Genomic DNA, 19,970 nt, shown 5'->3' on the forward strand with positions numbered 1-19,970 from the left:
AAATATCGTAATAGTGAGAATTTGTCATTGCAAATCAAGAGTCTTTTATGGTGTGATGAGGGTAGGAGAGAATGAGGCAAGATCTCACTATGTAATCTAGGCTGGTGCCAGTCTTAAAGTGATCCTCCTTGCCGGTGCCCCCAATGCTGGGATTATAGACATACATCAACACACTTGGCAAAATTGATCATTTTGGGTAACATTTCAGTTCTCATTGAAACCTAGAAATATGACTCTTCAAAAGTATATTACTCTATAGCATCAGACCTTAGATATTTTCCCTTGAGATCAGAAAACAAAATTAATTGGCTTGAAATATATATATGAGGGAGCGGGATGAGAATATGCCAATTAGTGAGAATGTCATTTTATCAACATAGAGGTAACTCCAAAAACATCATTTGCCGCTGCTAGAGGGAATACAGTCATTCAAGGTGGTACAGATAATAGGGTCTATATCTTTTCCAACTGAAAGCAGTTGATGTGAAATGAATTGAGTAAAGCTGAAGGCTTGCTGGCCCAAAAATGTACATGCGTGAGGAAGATAGAAGAACCTGGTGAAAAGCAAAACCAGTGAAAATTGACAGTAACCGTGAGTGTATCTACAGATTAATCAACTGAGGGCAGATCCTTATGGAGTAGAGGTGTTTGAATGTAACTATCACTCAAATCATTGACTGACTCCTGATTTTTTCAGAAATTGTAGCAACCCCTAGTATCAGGTCTCCAGGTATCTATTATGGTAACACTAGTGGAAAGAAGTGAGAAGGGAAAAAAGAAACTGAAAACATAATGGGTGAATGTTGTCTGGGTTTCTGTCCTGCCTGGTTCCCACAGTCGTTAAGTCCCAAAGAAATCACACAGAGGTCTACATTAGTTATAAACTGATTGGCCCACTATTAACTCTTATAATTTATATTAACCCATTATTCTTGTCTATGTTAGCCACGTGGCTCGGTACCTTATTCAGCAAGGCAGTCACATCTTGCTTCTCCTGTGGCGGGGGGTCAGGACTGCATACCAAGACTTCCTCTTCCCAGAATTCTCCTGTTCTCATTGACCTGCCTCTACTTCCTGTCCAGTTGTCCCACCTATACTTCCTGCCTGGCTATTGACCAATCAGCATTTATTTAAAATATAATTGACAGAATAGAGACAGTTGTCCCACACCAGGTGAAAACTTCAAAAATTTGATGAAAAGCATTAACCTACAGGCACAGAAACCCCAAGTAAATAAACACAAAGAGATCTATTTAGATACATCATAAACTGCTAGAATAAAAATCTGGATTTCAAAGCAAAAACATCAGATATAAGAAAACAGCATCATTAATGGCTGACTTTATATTAAATAATAGAGGATAGAAAGCCATGAAGTAATAAGAAAAATTTCAGGGGGGAAAAAAACAAATTTGTATTTATATAAATTACCTTTAAAATGAAGTTTATGAGCTATATAGGTGGCTTAGCAGCTAAATGCACATCAAGCCCTCTAGAGAAGTGTAGTTTAGTTCCCAGCATCCATTTCAGCAGTTCATCACCACCTGCTTATTATTTCAGCTCCAGAGGATCTAAAGCCTAAAGCCCTCTTCTGAACTCCAAGGGTACCTAAACTCACATGCACATACGTATAAGCATACATAATTTAAAACATGTATTTAGAGCATTCGAAAGTAAACAGTTGAAATGAAAGAGTTCAATAGTTATATTCTCAATATTTCTTCTTTAGTAATGACTAGAACAAAAATTATTAAAAATCAGTGGATACAGAATAGATACTGAAACAACTTGACATATCAAACAGGAGCAAATACCATAATTTGTAATGGTCAAAGGGCAAGAAACACCCCAAGCATACGGTGTGTGAATAAGGAAATTATAATATATCCATTTCATGGAATATTATTTAGTCATAAAAATTTAAATACGCATGATAAATTTTGAAACATACTACATGAAATATGTCAGATATAAAAAGGCAAATGGTGTTTGCTTGAACCTGCTTGAAATGTCTAGCATTTCAAGGTTATCAGGAACAAGAAGGAGGAATGGGAAATTACTGTTATTGTTATTGTTGTAGTGTTTTATTTGGGATAAAAAAGGTGTAGAAATAGTGGTCATTTTTGTGCTGACAATCTGTTGTAAGTAGCTAGGGTGTTTTTTGTTTTCTTTTTGCCATAGTCACAATTTATTTTCAGTCTTTGTTCCTCACTAATCTACTCCCCAATTACTTTCATGCGTTTTTACAAGATCCCTTCTAATTGGTGTCAGTAACTCAACTAAATACCCTTGGCTCAGAAGTCCCTTCTCATCATCTAATCATCTGGGTGTGTGATTGAGGCTCTGGTGTGATTCTTCATCCAAACAATACCTTTCTAACTTTGGATATGTTGACCAAAAAATGCCCTCTGCGCATACATGATTAGGATAATAGCTACAGATACTCCAGTTAAAAGTGAAGAATGAAAGATTTCATTAATTTTTGAATCCAGCTAGACAGAAGCCATTGGACTCACTGAGAAGAGTCCTCTGTGGCACAGTGCTCTGCTTCAGAATTTTTCCTTGGGGTATTTGTACCTGAGTGATTGGTGGGCTCACTTCTTGTCTATAAAGGTGCAGGGCTAGGCAGTCTTTTGTTTTCATTTTGTACACTACTATTAGTACAGTTTTCTGATTCTATTTGTATAAAATTCTCAAAAACTTAGCAAAGCTCTTAGATTCACAAGGAGGGATTCAAGTTGGTGTAGACTTTTGGAGATTAATTTGGAATATGTACTTAAATTTAAAATGCTTGTTGGCAACATTTTAATTTATGGAAAACTATCTTTAGTTAGATGTGGAAAGAATGTGTTAGCACAAATTTCTGAGAGTGAGAAACATTGGGAGAGCCGCAGCTGAGGTGCTAAAAACAATGCCAGCAGCCACAGGCAGGACTCAGGTGGAAGTTTTACAGACTTTAAATGAGCTGTATCTCTCTCAGCTACATTTTTGTTACTGTTTTAAATTAGAATATGCATTTAATGGAATTTCAGTCAAGGTATGCACATTTTATTTCTTTGTATTGATCTTAAAACTTGTCAAAGAAGTTATTGATACTTTAGAAGTTTGGTTATAGTGTCAAAAGGCAGCATCTGAACTAAGTGCTCATGGGAGTCATCATCACAAGTTAAATGCTTTTAGTTTTTTATGTCTGGGACCATGCCAAATTGATGTGGCAGAATCTGGTGGAGCTGGCATTGGCCATGAACCCTAGTAAGATGGTTCCTTCTGTAAGAGAAAAGTGGAGATCATGGAGGAGAGCATGCAAGAAAAGCCCACAGAATTTGTATGTAAGCTCTAAGTATTAAATGACCTGGTAGCAGAAGGCATCCTCCCCAGGAAGAATAGTGCCTGTCTCAAGACTTCATTGGACTATATATACTACATGATAGAGAACCAGAGGGTGGACTATATGCTTTGAACCAAATCTTACTCCAAAATGGGATTACTTCTACAGATCAGTAATAGAATATTAGCCTAATACAGCGATGACCTTGTTTGATCTTTATCACTGCCAAAGGTTAAATAAAAAGTATACTTTTAAACAGATTCCAAATAAAATAAACACCTATAAATGTTTTTAACCTAGTGGAGTGTTAAGCCTTCTTTGATTTCTTGGGGCAAACGATAGAGGTTGAGTGAATAGTTTGTGCTCTAGTTGGAAGTCTCCTGGGCTTGAAAAGCCAGAGTCAGAATTTAAGGCAAAAAGCATAAAGCTTTAGACAAGGCTGACCAATTCTCCTGGAACCAGGTTATGCACACAAATCCATGCTCATATACAATCTACTTGTGTTAGAGGAGACTGCTTGATTGTTCCCAGACACCCAGACCCAAAATAACCACATAGAAACTCTACTAATTAAATCACTGCTTGGCCTATTAACTCTAGCTTCTTATTGGCTAGATCTCACATCCTAAACTAGCCCATCTCCATTAATCTGTGTATTGCCACGTGGCTGTGGCTTACCAGGTAAAGTTTCATCCCCAGCGTCTGTCTCCCACAGAGCTACATGGTGTCTCCTGACTCTGCCTTCTCTCCCTATATATCTCTCTTCCAGCCTGGTCATGTTTTGTTAAAAAGCAGCTTCTTTAATCGTTAACCAATAAAAGCAAAACATATACAGAAGGACTTCCCACACCATTTCCCCTTTTCTGTTTAAATAAAAAGGAAAGTTTACTATGTTAACTTTAACATAGTAAAATTACATATAACAAAACAGGTATCAAGGAAGAATTACAGTTACAATATTATATCTACTTTATCTTTTATCATAACTAAGGAAAACTATAACTATGTATTCTCAACTCCATCAAAGATCCCAGAAGGAAGTAGGCAGGAAGTGTTGCTTGGAACTTTTTTTGTGAAGGAACTATCTCTCAGAGGCTCCAGGTTCCATTTTATATTATATTAATATTATATCTATATTGTATAATCTTGGTAAGAGACTCACAGAAGCTGGACGATGGTGGCACACGTCTTTAATCCCAGCACTTGGTAGGCAGAGGCAGGTGGATCTTGAATTAAAAAGAACTATCTCCAAAAAAAAAAAATATTAGAATGAGGGGAGAGGTTCACAGAAAAATTAAGACTTGCTATTTCAGAGAGTGCTTTACTTGAATATCATTTGTATATAGTAATACCAAGGGCATTTTCCTTTAAACAAGTAATAATCACTAGTGTTCTCAGATAGCTTGTATTGGAACTATTAAAACATTTTTTTTAAATAAAAGTAAAATAATTGCCAGCATTCATAAGTAATGTGCATAAAGCCCTGGGTTCAGTCCCTGGTTAAAGGGGTAAGTCACAAAGCAATCCACACCAGTTTGGAATTATGATTAATAAAAGGGTTATTTATTTAAAGGGAAAACTTACAGATCACCGTCTTAGATAGCAGCCTCCTGAACAACCAGGAAAAGCGTCTGGTAGTCAGAAGCAGAGTCCAAAGCAAGAGAGAGAGCAGAGGGCTGCTGCTGCTTTTTTAAAGCGAAAGATACCATGCCCCAGTGGGCTGGTATCTCAAAGGCTATTGGCTGAAGGAGCGGAAGGAGCTCCCGCAGCACCTCCCCCTTTTGTTTAAGTAAGAGAGTTCTAAACCCACTACAAAATTATATACAATAAGAACAAATATCCTAGGGGCTGGAGAGATGGCTCAGTGGTTAAGAGCACTGGCTGCTCTTCCAAAGGTCCTGAGTTCAATTCCCAGCCACCACATGGTGGCTCACAACCATCTGTAAAGAGGTCTGGTGCCCTCTTCCGGCCTGCAGGCATACACACAGACAGAATATTGTATACATAATAAATAAATAAAATAAATATTTTTTTAAAAAAAGAACAAATATCCTATTCTAACTAGCCTAAGTCTTGTATAATAAATAACTTTGGCCAAGTCATGAGAGAAAAGTAACTAAATTTATCTAGTCTTCAACACTATCGAAGATCCGAGAAGGGAAATAAGTTTACCTGAGTAATTAGGAAGTGCAAACAAACAACTTCCAAAACATGAAACAAATCACAGAGACAACTGGCTACCTGGGCAATCACTCAGAGTCACGTTTGCAGCATTGAAGCAACCAACTTTGGCTAAGGCCTAGAATAACTGACAGATTATTTTTAAAGGAAAGAAAATTTCCAAAACTGTCTTAGCCTGTCTTGGCAAGATTTGACAGTTCTGTTTATCCATTTCCAGATGCTATGTAGTTTGTCAGTAGTTGAGTTTTGGACAGTTCCTTGCCCAGAGGCTGGTTTTGCTAAGAAGAAGACAAGCTCCAAGTAGAGTGGCTTTGGTGCTCAACAATCTCTTGGGAATAGATCGGTGTTGCCAGGAGCGATTGTGTCTCACTACCACAGAACTCTAAGTTAGATTAAATGCCATTTTCTACAGCTCTTTTTTTTTTTTTTTTTTTTGAATTTTTGAGACAGGGTTTCTCCGTAGTTTTTGGTTCCTATCCTGGAACTAGCTCTTGTAGACCAGGCTGGCCTCGAACTCACAGAGATCCGCCTGCCTCCCGAGTGCTGGGATTAAAGGCGTGCGCCACCACCGCCCAGCCTCTACAGCTCTTTGAAGAGGTTGAAGATTATCTATTTATACAGATTATAATCTCTATGTATCTAAAAAAACCCGATTAGTCTAACTATAAATATGACAAACATAGATGACTATTAATCTATAATTCTTAATACCTATCTAACTTAAAGACTAAGACAATAAACAACTGTGCAATAAATGAGGACAATGACCTCCAAATGTAAACAGTGTACAAGTATACACTGCAATATGGTAAATATATATATATATGTCAATACATAAAAAATTATTTTAAACAGAGGTAGAAGCATGCATGCATACAATATTCAATATAATTTAATTTTGTGTCCATATACAAGAATCTATGCCAATGTAATAATCTATAAACAATAACTCACAAATACTGATCTATTATTCCATCATCCCATTCCCCCCCCCCTTTTTTTTTCAAAAAGATCCCTGAGCTTATAAAATTCCTCCCCCGACTCTCAACCGTATACCAGCTATAATCAACCCTTAAATGATGTCCCTAAGTCTGAGGACAAACTATGCTGGGAGAGGGAACATCATCCTCTAGAATTACTTCGAGCTGTCATGGGGCGACGTTCTTTCTAGGGGATCCTGTGAAAGTAAAATGATGGTTAAATTTCAAGATCAATGTCTGGTAAAATTGCAAATAGTCTCTGAGTATTTTGTGGAGGTCTGACCAGAATGTTGTAAAAGATGTGCACCATTTCAACTAACCAAGTTAGAACTGGCTTATGCAGCTGGTACCCAAAACTGGTCTTGTAGTAGTGCTATCAGTATCATGACATTGTGCGGCAGGCTGCCGAGCCAGGGAGTGGGGGGTTTTCCCCACGCTGGGCGCCAGATAAAGGGGCAAATCACAAAACAATCCCACACCAGTTTGGAATTATGATTAATAAAAGGGTTATTTATTTAAAGGGAAAAACTTACAGATCACCGTCTTAGACAGCAGCCTCCTGCACGACCAGGAAAAGTATCTGGTAGCCAGAAGCAGAGTCCGAAGCAAGAGAGAGAGCAGAGGGCTGCTGCTGCTTTTTTAAAGCAAAAGATACCACACCCCAGGGGGCTGGTATCTCAAAGGCTATTGGCTGGAGGAGCAAAAGGAGCTTCTGCAGCATCTGGTCCACAAAGGAGGGGAGGAGAAGAATGAGAGAAAGATCTTGCCTAACAAAATCAAAACCTTGTTTAAAAGTATTTTGTCTGAGGAAGTGTTTTATAGTATTTTATACACATACATGCACATAGTTTACCATTGTGTGCCATACATATTTATTTCTAAAATGCCACTAAATTTAATGTAACCATGTAATAACTTAGAAGAAATAATTTCAGAAATATCAGTATGGAAAAGAGGTATATCGTATTTTCTGTAAGATTATGTGATTTATTCTGTAATGCCTTTCTGAATTCTTAAATTAATATACAGGTGTATATTATTAAGGTGATTATTTTTGTTCTATAAAAAACTATAGAACAAAACATATCATTTTCAGTTGGTTTTCATTCAGAAAGGCCATTTTGAGGCTAGTTATAATGGTGAACACATATAGTTCCAGTTACTTGGGAGGCCAGAGCAGGACTTGAGGCTATGAATTCAAGAACTAGACAGCTTAGTGAAACCCTCATCGCAGAAATCAAAATGCAGTTTGAGGTAAAGACCTTTGAGAATGTACTGATGTTGCTGCGTTTCCTGAGTCCTCTCTGAGTGCCACACAAAGAATGAAGTAGAGCCAGCTGTGGTAGCTCATCCCTATAGTCCCTGCAGCTAATGCAAGAGAACCCCAGGTTTGAGGCTAGAGAGACCCTGTCTCAGAAAAGGGAGGGGAGAGGGAAGAGAAAGAGTTCAATGTATTAGTGTGATATGTTGTTTGAATGTTTGTCTGACTCATGGTCTTAATGAGTATCTTTTTTTTTTTTAATCCAAGAAGCTGAAAAAAGTGAAGACTCCTCAGGTACTGCAGGCCTCTCAGGCTTACATCGTACATACAGCCAGGACTGTAGCTTTAAGAATAGCATGTATCATGTTGGAGATTATGTCTATGTTGAACCTGCAGAGGCCAATCTACAGCCACATATAGTCTGTATTGAGAGACTGTGGGAGGATTCAGCTGGTAAGTTTGTTTTGAATTGAAGGACAAGTACTAGAAATAGGGCTTAGTGGCTAAGAGCACTTGATGCTTTTGCAGAGGACCTGAGTTGAGTTCCCAATACCTACTCATGACTTACAACCATCCCTAACTCTAGTTCAGGAGAACTGATGCTCCCTTCTGACTTTTGCAGCTGCCGGAACTACACATGGAACACATACATACAAGCAGGCAAAACACTTATACATACATATTTTTTTAATATTAAAAAATTTTAAAGACAGATTGAAATACAACTATTTGCTTTTCCTTTATCCTCTGGAAGAAAAATTTTAACTCATTTATTTAAGCTTTCCAACAATAGTTATATCAATATACTGTTCACTGTACCAATAAATATAATTAAGCACAATACTGTATACAAACATGGGATCTAACACTGTTGGGCAGTTCCACAGCAGAGTCAGAAATTAACTTCTTAATGTGTGGAGAAGAGTTGTTTACTCAGTAACACTTGGAGCTAAACTCTGTAGGAAGGCAGAGATTCCTCTATGATGCTCATCCTGTAGGATGAGCAAAAGACTTATGTTTTTAGCTAGCAGACTTTTTCCAATGGATGTCACACATCAAGAAAGCTTATTAGTAAAGAAAAACATTGTAAGCAAACATACAACTGAGTTTATAATTTGTTGTCAAAAAAACAAACAAAGAAAAAACCACAAAAACAAAAAACCGCCTTTAAGCTGTTTTGGTGGCACATACCTGCCATCCCAACGCTCAGGAGGTTGAGGTCATCCTGGGCTACAGTGAGACCTGACTAAAAACAGAAAACCAAAATAATAGAATGTTGCCTCTGAGACAGTAGAATGAAGCTAACGGCATGTTCAAATGTGATATAGGCAGTCCAGTTCTTTAAGCCACCAATCAGCTTTTGAATTCCACCACCTTTTTGCTTAGGTCCTTCCCTTTGCCCGCTTCTTCACTGAAACACAGTGCTCCAGTGTATATCGACCCAGCAGCTCTTCTGACCTCCTCCTCTCCTCTGAAGGGCTAAGTGCTGTTTTCTAGGTCTCATAGTGCTTCTCTGTTTTAAAATATTATTTCCTCTAAAATAATTCTATCAAGAAATTTTGATCTAAAACCACAGTGTTTAAACCTTGGCATAATGGCTTAGTAAAATGTTTTCTAATTCTGCAAAGAATATGAGGTTTCTCTTAATAATTCTTTTCTTTCTCTGTTTTTGAGGTGAAAAATGGCTGTACGGCTGTTGGTTTTATCGGCCAAATGAAACATTCCATTTGGCTACACGAAAATTTCTGGAAAAAGAAGTTTTTAAGAGTGACTATTACAATAAAGTTCCTGTTAGTAAAATTCTAGGCAAATGTGTAGTCATGTTTGTCAAGGTAAGAAACTCATTCATTCCGGTGATATCATTATCTGGAAATACAATTTTAAATATAAAACTCTGTATTTAAAAAAAAAATTAGAAACTCAGGCTGTGCCGTGCACAGGCCTTTAAGCCCAGCACTTGGGAGGCAGAGGCAGGCAGATCTCTGTGAGTTCAAGGCCAGCCTGGTCTACAGAGCTAGTTTCAGAACAGGCTCCAAAGCCACAGAGAAACCCTGTCTGGAAAAAAAACAAAAAAGAAAAGAAAAAGAAAAATAGAAAATTAGAAACTCTGTTTCAAACATCTTTCACCTACATCTATTTATAAGAAATTAACATGAATATAATTGTGAGAGACCATTTCCTGTGTATTATTTATCTGCATACAGATATATTCATGTTTTTATTTTGCTGGGCTGTTTTCTAAAGACGGTGTTTTCTGAAAGGTAATCGTTACTACCTGTCAGTTTTGTTCTTAGGTAATAAATGTGCAGCTGTCTGTCATATGCACAAGACCTGTCTAAAGCTTTAAGAACATTTTTCAGTATATGGAAAGTAATTTTCAGAATATTCACCTACTTGTGTTATTATTCCCAATTCATCCCAGGAATACTTTAAATTATGCCCAGAAAACTTTCGAGATGAGGATGTTTTTGTCTGTGAATCAAGATATTCTGCCAAAACCAAATCTTTTAAGAAAATTAAGCTGTGGACAATGCCCATCAGCTCAGTTAGGTTTGTCCCTCGGGATGTGCCCTTGCCTGTGGTTCGAGTGGCTTCCGTATTTGCAAATGCAGATAAAGCAGATGATGAGAAGAATACAGACAACTCAGAGGACAGTCGAGCAGAAGACAATTTTAACTTGGAAAAGGTATGTGGATAGTAACCATCTAGAAATGAATTTTAACCTTAAAATATTTATTCCAGAAATTAATGTATTCAAACTCAAAAAAATGAAAAGAAAGTACAAGATTGAGGGTATAAAACCTTAGTCAAACAAAGAGGAAGAAACCTGTGGAAAAGGAAAAAATTAATTAAAAGTAGTATTTAAAAGTAAGTCAAGGGCCAACATAAAGGCAGGTGGATCTCTGTGAGTTTGTTGACCAGCCTGGTCTACAGAGTGAGTTCCAGGACAGCCTGGAAACCTTGTCTCAGAAAACCAAGAAATAATAAATAAAAGTAAATCAAAGGGCATTGGTGGTGCACGCCTTTAATTTCCAGCATTTGGGAGGCAGTTTCAGGACAGGTTCCAATGCTACAGAGAAACCCTGTCTCAAAAAACCAAAAAAAAAAAAAAAAAAAAAAAAAGGTAAATCAAGGGGCTAGGGCTAGAGGCTGGAGAAATGGTTTTGCCATTAAGAGTACTATCAGAGGACCCAGGTTTGATCCCAGCATCCACATGGCAGCTCACAGCAGGCTCTCATTTCCTGTTCCAGGCTTCTCCAGACACCAGGCATGTACTGATGAGCAGACATATATGCAGGCAAAATACTCATAATCATAAAAAATTAAATCAAATAGACCAATGAATATTGAGTACTAAGCATCCATAGGTGGATTCTTTTTAACTCTTTGTAGGGCTGCTATAAGTAAAAGCTGTTTAAGCCAGCCATGGTGGCACATGCCTTTAATCCCAGGACTCAAGCATCAGAGGCAGAGTGATCTCTGAATTCGGGACCTTGCCTGGTCTACATAAAGAAACCGTGTCCAAAAAAAAAAAAAAAAAAAAAAACTATTTAAACTATTTAAGCTACTTGACAGTGTGGAAACAAAACCCCTTCTTAGTTCATTGTGAAAGGCCAGAGCAAACTGTATTCTGTACCCTGCAAAGACCATCAGAAAACTGTATGTTGGTCTCCTGTACAACATGAAATTTTGAAATATGAAATCAATATCATATGAAAATTGAAGAAATGGTATTTTTATAAGTGAAGTAAATCCATTTTTTAAAAAAACATGATCAAAATTATCAAGGAAGAAAATGTTCCACTTAGAAATGAAGAGATTATTCAAAATAAAGGGGTTTTTGTTGTTTTGTGATTATTTACTTATTTTGGTTTTTTGAGACAGGGTTTCTCTTTCTGTCTTGACTGTCCTGAAAGTCACTCTGTCATAGAGTGTGCCTGCCTATGCCTCCCGAGTGCTTAAAGGCATGCACTACTACTGTCTGACTCAAAGGATTTTTTATATTTCATTAGATTACTAGTTTTTTTTTAAACTCGCATTTTTGTATCACTTATGCTTTCCAACAATCCCATCTGAGGGGCACACTGTCATTCATTTTATAGATGAAGAAATCAGAAAGCCAGCCAGTGGTGGTGCACACCTTTAATCCCAGCATTTGGGAGACAGAGGCAGACAGATCTCTGTGAGTTCGAGGCCAGCCTGGTCTACAAGAGCTAGTTCCAGGAGTGGCTCCATAGCTACTGGGAAACCCTGTCTCGGAAAAAAAAAAAAAAAAAAGAAGGAAGGAAGGAAAGAAAGAAAGTATAGTAGAGGTCAGGGGAAGGTACCAAGATAGTGGTTAGTTCTCCTCTCCCTGCTTTACTTGTCTAATGGTAGCTAAGAAGAGGCTACAGTAGAGGGTTATTATACTTTATGGAAACAGAAGATTAGAAGCACAGATCCAGACAAGGAGGGAGGCTTCTAACTGGACTCTTTTTTTTTTTTTTTTTTTTTTTTGTGGTTTTTCGAGACAGGGTTTCTCTGCGGTTTTGGAGCCTGTCCTGGAACTAGCTCTTGTAGACCAGGCTGGTCTCGAACTCACAGAGATCCGCCTGCCTCTGCCTCCCAAGTGCTGGGATTAAAGGCGTGCGCCACCACCGCCCGGCCTGGACTCTTTTCTTGGGCAGTGTGGGTCTCCTCAGTTTCAGTACCTCCTCCATCCCCAGCCTGTTGTTATCAGCCTTCCCCGTAATATAGAACAGGTCTGGAGAGGAGTAGGTGTCAGGTAAATATTCCAAAGTGACCTCAGCCCCATCACTGGTATGGCTCCTGGAGTTTATCTGCTCTGCCACTCCACTTTCCTACTTAGTCTGGAGATGAGTTTGGTATGTGCTTCTGTCGTGTAGGAAACCAGTCCTCACATTCATTTCTGTTGTGTTAATGAATGACTTTCTCTGGGTGCTTCACTAGAGATTTAATCGGAAATTAGAATAGAAACGATAGGCAGAATTGTTGGGTGTATCACAAAGGCAACTTAAAGGCCAACTTGTTATATTTGTGAATCCTGCAGGGATCAGAAAGGAGTATTACTTTCCAAGCGGGCGATAAAATGAGCTACATTGTTAGAAGAGATTGAATAAACTTAATTTATAAAGATATTATTAAGAAGAAGCTGGTCCTGGTGTCACATGCTTATAATTCCAGGGTTTTGAAAGGTTGAAGCAAGAGAAAGGAAAGCTTAGGACCTGCTTGAACTATAGAAAGAGTTCAGGCTCAATTTAATAAGACCCTGTTTTAAAAATAAGTAAATAAATGGTTTGAGATATCGGTACTTGCTCAGCACGTACAGAGTCCTAGGTTCCATCCCTGTTACCACAGAGGGAGGGGGAAATCCTTTAAAATTAAATACGATAAAGAAGGTTGTATAAAATTTGTTCCTCTCCACAGGAAAAAGAAGATGTTCCTGTGGAGATGTCCAATGGTGAACCAGGTTGCCACTACTTTGAACAGCTTCATTACAATGACATGTGGCTGAAGGTTGGCGACTGTGTCTTCATCAAATCCCATGGCTTGGTGCGCCCTCGTGTGGGCAGGTGAATTAGGTTGCGGTTGGGACTGAGAGTTGAGACTTAGTATTCCACGCTCAGAGCAAACACAAAAGTCACTCCCCTGGCAGTTTCTCCAGCTTCCTCACACCACATTTTCCCTGCTCCTACTTTTGTGACAAGCAGAATGGTATACACAAGTGTACAGTCCCAGCAATTGGAAGGCTAGGGCAGGAAGAGCAAAGGTTCCAGACTACATCCTGTCTCAAAACAGACAAACACTCAAAAAATCAAAGATAATTTTGCTTCAGTAGAGATTTGTTCAAATAGGAAAATAAATAAAAGCATCTTGGATAAGTAAAGTTGTATGTTAGATCCTGATACATACTGTTGAAATTGGAGCCAGGAAAGGGGGTCAGAACAGAGAGAATGGTCTGTATAAATTTCACTTAAAATCTGGCAGTTGAGCTAACATGAAGAAATTGTGAATATCGGAGAAAACATTCCAAGCAGAGTTAATAGCCAATGTAAAGGCTTGAGGGATAAGTACACCACACTTAAACCAGCAATTTGCTACTAGCAGAGTGAATCCTGTATATGGTAGTAGAAAGGGGCAAAGGATAATATGCAAATTATGTAAGGTTTCCAGAGACCATCATGAGCACTTGAACTCTTTTTTTTTTTAATTGATTTTTATTGAGCTCTACATTTTCCTCTGTTCCCCTCCCTGCTTCAGCCCTCTCCCCTTTAATCCTCCCCCAAAGTCCCCATGCTCCCAAATTACTCAGGAGATCTTGTCTTTTTCTACTTCCCATATAGATTATATCTATGTAAGTCTCTCTTAGTGTCCTCGTTGTTGTCTAAGTTCTCTGGGATTGTGGTTTGTAGGCTAGCTTTCTTTGCTTTATGTTTAAAAACCACCTCTGAGTGAGTACATGTGATCATTGTCTTTCTGTGTCTGGGTTACCTCACTCAAAATCATGTTTTCTAGCTCCATCCATTTTCCTGCAAAATTCAAGCTGTCGTTATTTTTTTCTGCTGTGTAGTACTTCATTGTGTAAATGTACCATATCTTCCTTATCCAAATTCAGTTGAGGGGCATTTAGGTTGTTTCCAGGTTCTGGCTATGACAAACAAAGCTGCTATGAACATACTTGAGCACATGTCCTTGTGGCACGATTGAGCGTCCTTTGGATATATACCCAAAAGTGGTATTACTGGGTCTTGAGGAAGGTTGTTTCCCAATTTTCTGAGAAATCGCTACACTGACATCCAAAGGGGTTGTACCAGCTTGCATTCCCACCAGCAATGCAGAAGTGTTCCCTTTTCCCCACAGCCTCTCCAGCCTAAGTTGTCATCAGTGTTTTTGATCTTAGCCATTCTTACAGATGTAAGATGGAATCTCAGAGTTGATTTGATTTTCATTTCTCTGATGACTAAGGATGTTGAACATTTTCTTAAGTGTCTTTCAGCCATTTTAGATTCCTCTGTTGAGAGTTCTCTGTTTAGGTCTGTACTCCATTTTTTTTTTATTGTTCTTTTGGTGTCCAATTTCTTGCGTTCTTTGTATTTTTTGGAGATTAGACCTCTGTCTGATGTGGGGTTAGTGAAGATCTTTTCCCATTCTGTAGGCTGTCGTTTTGTCTTGTTGACAGTGTCCTTTGCTTTACAGAAGCTTTTCAGTTTCAGGAGGTCCCATTTATTAATTGTTTCTCCCACTGTCTATGCTGGTGGGGTTATATTTAGGAAGTGGTCTCCTGTGCCAATGCGTTCAAGTGTACTTGAACTTTTGTAGAGTTAAAGTATCTTTGTATTGTTTTGAGTAGAGCAGTAACATTTGACTCCTGATTTAATAAGATTGCTCTGCTTTCTCCTTATTGAAACTGAAAGGATTCAAGAATGGAAAGCAAAGGGATCTGCTAGGAGGCTACTGTAATAATCCAGGCAAGAAGGATAGCCTCTTAAATGTGGCTGGTTACAGTATTATTTAGGAGGTTAGTCTAATGGCATTCCTAATCAGTGGACTATGGAGTCTAAGAGTAGAGGAGTCAAGGGTGACTCCTGTAAGTTAGTATAGTAAATTGAAAGGTAAGACTTAGTATTCACTCAAAAGAAGATGCCGTTTTATTTTGTCTGGAACCCTGAAAATGTGGGACAATAATATTAATTTTTAATTTGATAAAAAAATAAATGTATAAATAAATATAGCAGCTGAAGGGGAAATCATTTTAGTGCTTGATCTTCCCCCAAAAGCTGTGAGCCTCTATTGTGAAGGAACACTTGCTAAATCCAGTAACAGATGATTAGTTCTTTTCATTTTTATCCTGAGCATCTCAGGAAGAAAATGTGTGAACTGCATAAAGTGTTTTAGTTACGTACCTTGATACTGTGTTAAAGTCTTTTCTCACAGAGGGGCCTATTGCCCTTTTCTTTTTCAGAGTTGTCTTCTCTGAAGGTATCTTAAAGTGTGAGGAGCATTTGTGAAATTCCTCTAGATGCTGCATACTATTACATTTTAGTTAGTGTACTTTTTATTAGATAATCAATCAAGACTAAATTATTATAACTTAATTTCTCTATTCTTCTCTCGCCAAGAATTGAAAAAGTATGGGTTCGAGATGGAGCTGCATACTTTTATGGCCCCATCTTCATTCATCCAGAAGAAACAGAACATGAGCCCACAAAAATGTTCTACAAAAAAGAAGTGTTTCTGAGTAATCTGGAAGAAACCTGCCCCATGAGTTGTATTCTGGGTAAGTATTTGTCAATTTTCATCACAGTTGTTCTGCAAAACATTGATTAAACATTAACTGTTCTACAAGGCACTCTTCTTGGCATTGGGTCTATTGCAGTATAAAAATACCAAAGTCTTTGCTTTCATAAAGACATTGGAACAAAGGCTGGGGAGTCAATAAATAAATAACAGAACACCAAGTGGTAATTAGAGTTTTAAATGAAAATAAAACAAAGAAGATTGACAATAATGTTGAGGCAAAGTCATGTGATTGGTCATAATTTTGCTGATAGATGCTATGTGAATTGACCCTAGTATGGTTTAAAAATAAAAGAGAATTATCTGAGGCTCTCTTCTGGGTTCAGCAAATGCCTTGGCTTAGATTATCTGTTTGTGTGTGAGACCTAAAAGGGTTGGGTAACTAGAGCATAGGGAGGGAATGTGGTGTAAGGAATACACCCTCAGAGTTTTCTGAATACTCACATAGTAGATCTTGTAGACAGTGCAGTGATTGGACTTGAAATGGTCGGAATGAACAGAACTGTGGTAGTGGTGACACACATACTTAGAGGTAAGAATCGTTGTGGCAGCTGTGTGAACAATGTTGTAAGAGTAAAGTAGGAGATAGGGAGACTAGTCTAATGATTCAGTTTCCGTTAGATTCTTAAACTTGATCATTTTATTTTCTCCTTTCCAAACTAATGTCTTGATTTCTGTTTGGTCATCTACCAAGTATTCCCAAAGGTATTTGATAGGCTTCCTGTAGCCTGACAATAGGTTTCTCCACCAACACATTAAGCCAGATCAAGCTGAATTAAAAAGTAAAAGACCGGGTATATTTGAGCAAAGCAACTCCTGGGTGAGTCCTCCAGCCCCCAGAGATTGGGGGTGGGACTCCACAAGCGGGGTTTGTGCCACTTTGGGCAGGGATTGGAGAGCTGGCAGTCTCTGGGGAGGAGCTACCAATTGACAATTTTTCTGAGAGGGAAGAATGGCTGCTTCAAGCAGGGGTGAGCTGGAGATTCTAGCCAAACAGTACTGTTTCTTAGATCTAGTTGTATGTCTCATCATAGGTTAACAGTGTTGCCAACTGTTGTGTTTCTCCATGCCCTGAGAGCCACTAGATCATATGCTAACTTTGTATATCCCTTGAGATGGCTTCCTAAAAGATTCCTAGTAATAAGCTTTACAATGATAGTTAATATTTTGCAGATTCCCCCACCAACGCTCCTCGTTAGAGGCTGAACCAGGGCCTTGCGCTTGCTAAGGCACACACTCTACCATTAACCTGCATAGCTACAAACAGTCCCTTATTGTTCATGGTTTTAAAGAAGCCTCCGTGGATCTCAAACAAAAAGGAATTTGCAGAGTCAAACATATGTTAGTTTTTATTTGATGATATGTTAGCTAAATTGTTTGGGTGTTTAAAATTATTTTCAGAATTAGATATGGCAACACTGTTGAATGATTCAGGACATTTTCAACTTTCTGTCATGAGGAAAGTGAACTAAGACCAGTAAAGTCATTAAACTTTACCTTTCTATAGCAGGAAATATCTTCCTTTTAAAGTCTGATCCAGACTAAAGTCATTTTCTAGTGTAAGCCCAACAAGATTAAAAAGAAGCATTCTGAAGGTGAGGCTGAAGTGTCCTCTTGCTAGGGAAGCTGTATAATTTATTGGGTTAATTTTTATTTAATTTTAATTTTGGTACAACTTTTCATATGACTTTTACCTTTCCTTTGACAGAGGTGAAAGCCATGTCCCCTCAGTAGAACCCAAAGAACATTGCCTCTAGCAATAAATTCCTAGGAGCATAGGAGACTACAGAAGTATAGCTCGTCACAAATAATATATACTGCTGCTCCAGGAACAATATTGAGGATTTTTGTTTTTGTTTTGAAGAGCACGAGGAGGGGGCTCTCACATAGTTATGACTGTCCTGGAACTCAACTATGTAGAGCAGGCTGGCCTGAAACTCACAGAGGTCCATTTCCCTCTATCTTCCAAGTGTGCACCTCAAAGCCTGCCTCAACCTAGCTCACTCCTTTTTTTTTTTTTTTTTTTTAAAGAGAGATGATGTCTCACAATGAAGCCCTGACTGGCCTGTGACTCGATATGTAGACCAGGCTTGCCTGAAACTTAGATCTCCTGACCTTTACAGATGGTTATCAGCCAGCATGTGAGTGCTAGGAACCAAACCTGGGTCTTCTGCAAGACAGCAGCCAGTGCTCTTCTGCTGAGCCGTCTCACCACCACCACAAACTCATTCTCGAGTTTTGTTTTTTTATTTAAAGTATATAGCAAAGCTATACTGTAAGCAACGGCCATCCTTTTCCGCACAATGTGGGCTGCATTGAGATTGCATGAAAGTTGTTAGCAGGGGACTCTTGACTTAGTTAATTGTTTTAAAAGACAAATGTTGAACCAGGCCAGTGGTATAGACCAGTATTCCCAAGTACTTGCAGACTAGGAGCATAGGAATTTGAAGTTTGCCTGAGCAACATAATGAGATCTATATAAAACGTTTCAAGGGAATGGGGCATGGCAAAATGACTTATCAGGTAAAAGGCACTTGCCTTTTAACCTTATAACCTTAGTTCAATCCCTGGGAACTACACACTGGAAGGAGAGAACTGAATATTTTAAGTAGTCCTCTGACCTCCACATGTGCTACCCTATTCATACATACACACAGCTAAAAAAAATTGAGACAACCCTCACTCAGCCTGTAGCCCCAGTTGACTTGGAACTCTATGCAGACCAGGCTACCCTAGAACTCATGGAGAACTGTTTGATTCTGCCTCCTGAATGCTGAGTTTAAAGACGTAAAAGTTAAAAAAAGAAAGAAGAAAAATTAAATTCCCAATTAAAAAAAAAAAGTCCACAGAGGGGCTGGAGAGATGGCTCAGCAATTAAGAGCACTGGCTAATCTTCCAGATGACCTAGGTTTAATTTCCAGCACCCACTTGGCAGTTCACAATTCCTGTTCCAGGGATCTGACACCATACAGACATACAAGCAAAACACCAATGCACAGAAAGTACAAGTAAATAATTTTTTAAAAGAATAACTCACCTTAACAAGTAGATAGAACTGGGCTTTCCTAAAAGCTGAATAAAGTCTGGTAGCTAAACCACAGTCACCACCCCAGGCAATGGAATAGTTGAGTGAGCGTTCAGACCACCCAGTCAACAGCCTCTCCTGTCAAAGTTCCACTATGTGGCAGCTGCTCAAAGAAATGTGTTAGACCAGGAGGCTAGAAAATCTTCCAAGACTTAAAAAAGGGGAAACTTGGGGCTGGTACTTACATTGTTTTTTCCCTACAAGATGGAGTTTATTGAAAAATAAGTGATTATGTGCCCTGAGAATGAACAATCACCAAATTGTCACCTGCAAATGACTACTGGAAGACCTGAAAGTGCTCCTCTAGCCCTTTCTTTCAGGCCATCCCAGATAACCTAATGATACAGTTAGCTCTGACCAGCCAACCCTAAAATGTAGCTAGTATTTGAAGGCATCCTGGAAACCTACTTAACAGTATCTCTGGAAAGGTGTCTCTGGTGCCCTCTTCTGGCCTGCAGGCATACATGCGAGAGGAATACTATAAACATAAGAGATAAATAATTTTGTTTGTTTTTCAAGACGGGTTTCTCTGCCTAGTCCAGGCTGTCCTGGAACTCACAGTGTAGACTAGGCTGGCCTTGAACTCACAGAGATCCACCTGCCTCCACCTCCCGAGTGCTGGGATTAAAGGCGTGCACCACTACCGCCCAGCAATAAATAAATACATCTTTTTTTTTTTTTTTTTTTGGTTTTTCGAGACGGGGTTTCTCTGTAGTTTTGGAGCCTGTCCTGGAACTAGCTCTTGTAGACCAGGCTGGTCTTGAACTCACAGAGATCCGCCTGCCTCTGCCTCCCGAGTGCTGGGATTAAAGGCGTGCGCCACCACCGCCCGGCTAA

At 38.8% G+C, this 19,970-nt stretch overlaps 1 protein-coding gene across 47 annotated transcripts in view; it reads left to right on the forward strand.

Annotated features, from left to right (window-relative positions):
- Positions 1-19,970, forward strand: part of Pbrm1 (polybromo 1) — a 100,632-nt gene that overhangs the window by 54,200 nt on the left and 26,462 nt on the right. For 35 of the 47 annotated variants that reach the window (XM_075988950.1, XM_075988976.1, XM_075988987.1 and 32 more), the window contains 5 exons: positions 8,018-8,203; positions 9,425-9,582; positions 10,173-10,436; positions 13,178-13,323; positions 15,871-16,028. In XM_075988950.1, coding sequence (XP_075845065.1) covers positions 8,018-8,203; positions 9,425-9,582; positions 10,173-10,436; positions 13,178-13,323; positions 15,871-16,028 — 912 coding nt within the window. Of the gene's footprint in view, positions 1-8,017; positions 8,204-9,424; positions 9,583-10,172; positions 10,437-13,177; positions 13,324-15,870; positions 16,029-19,970 lie in introns of those variants that run through there. The other 12 variants (XM_075988954.1, XM_075988957.1, XM_075988989.1 and 9 more) reach the window with 2 other exon arrangements.

Source organism: Microtus pennsylvanicus, chromosome 10 (genome assembly GCF_037038515.1).
Source record: "Microtus pennsylvanicus isolate mMicPen1 chromosome 10, mMicPen1.hap1, whole genome shotgun sequence".
NCBI classification, from domain to species: Eukaryota; Metazoa; Chordata; class Mammalia; order Rodentia; family Cricetidae; genus Microtus; species Microtus pennsylvanicus.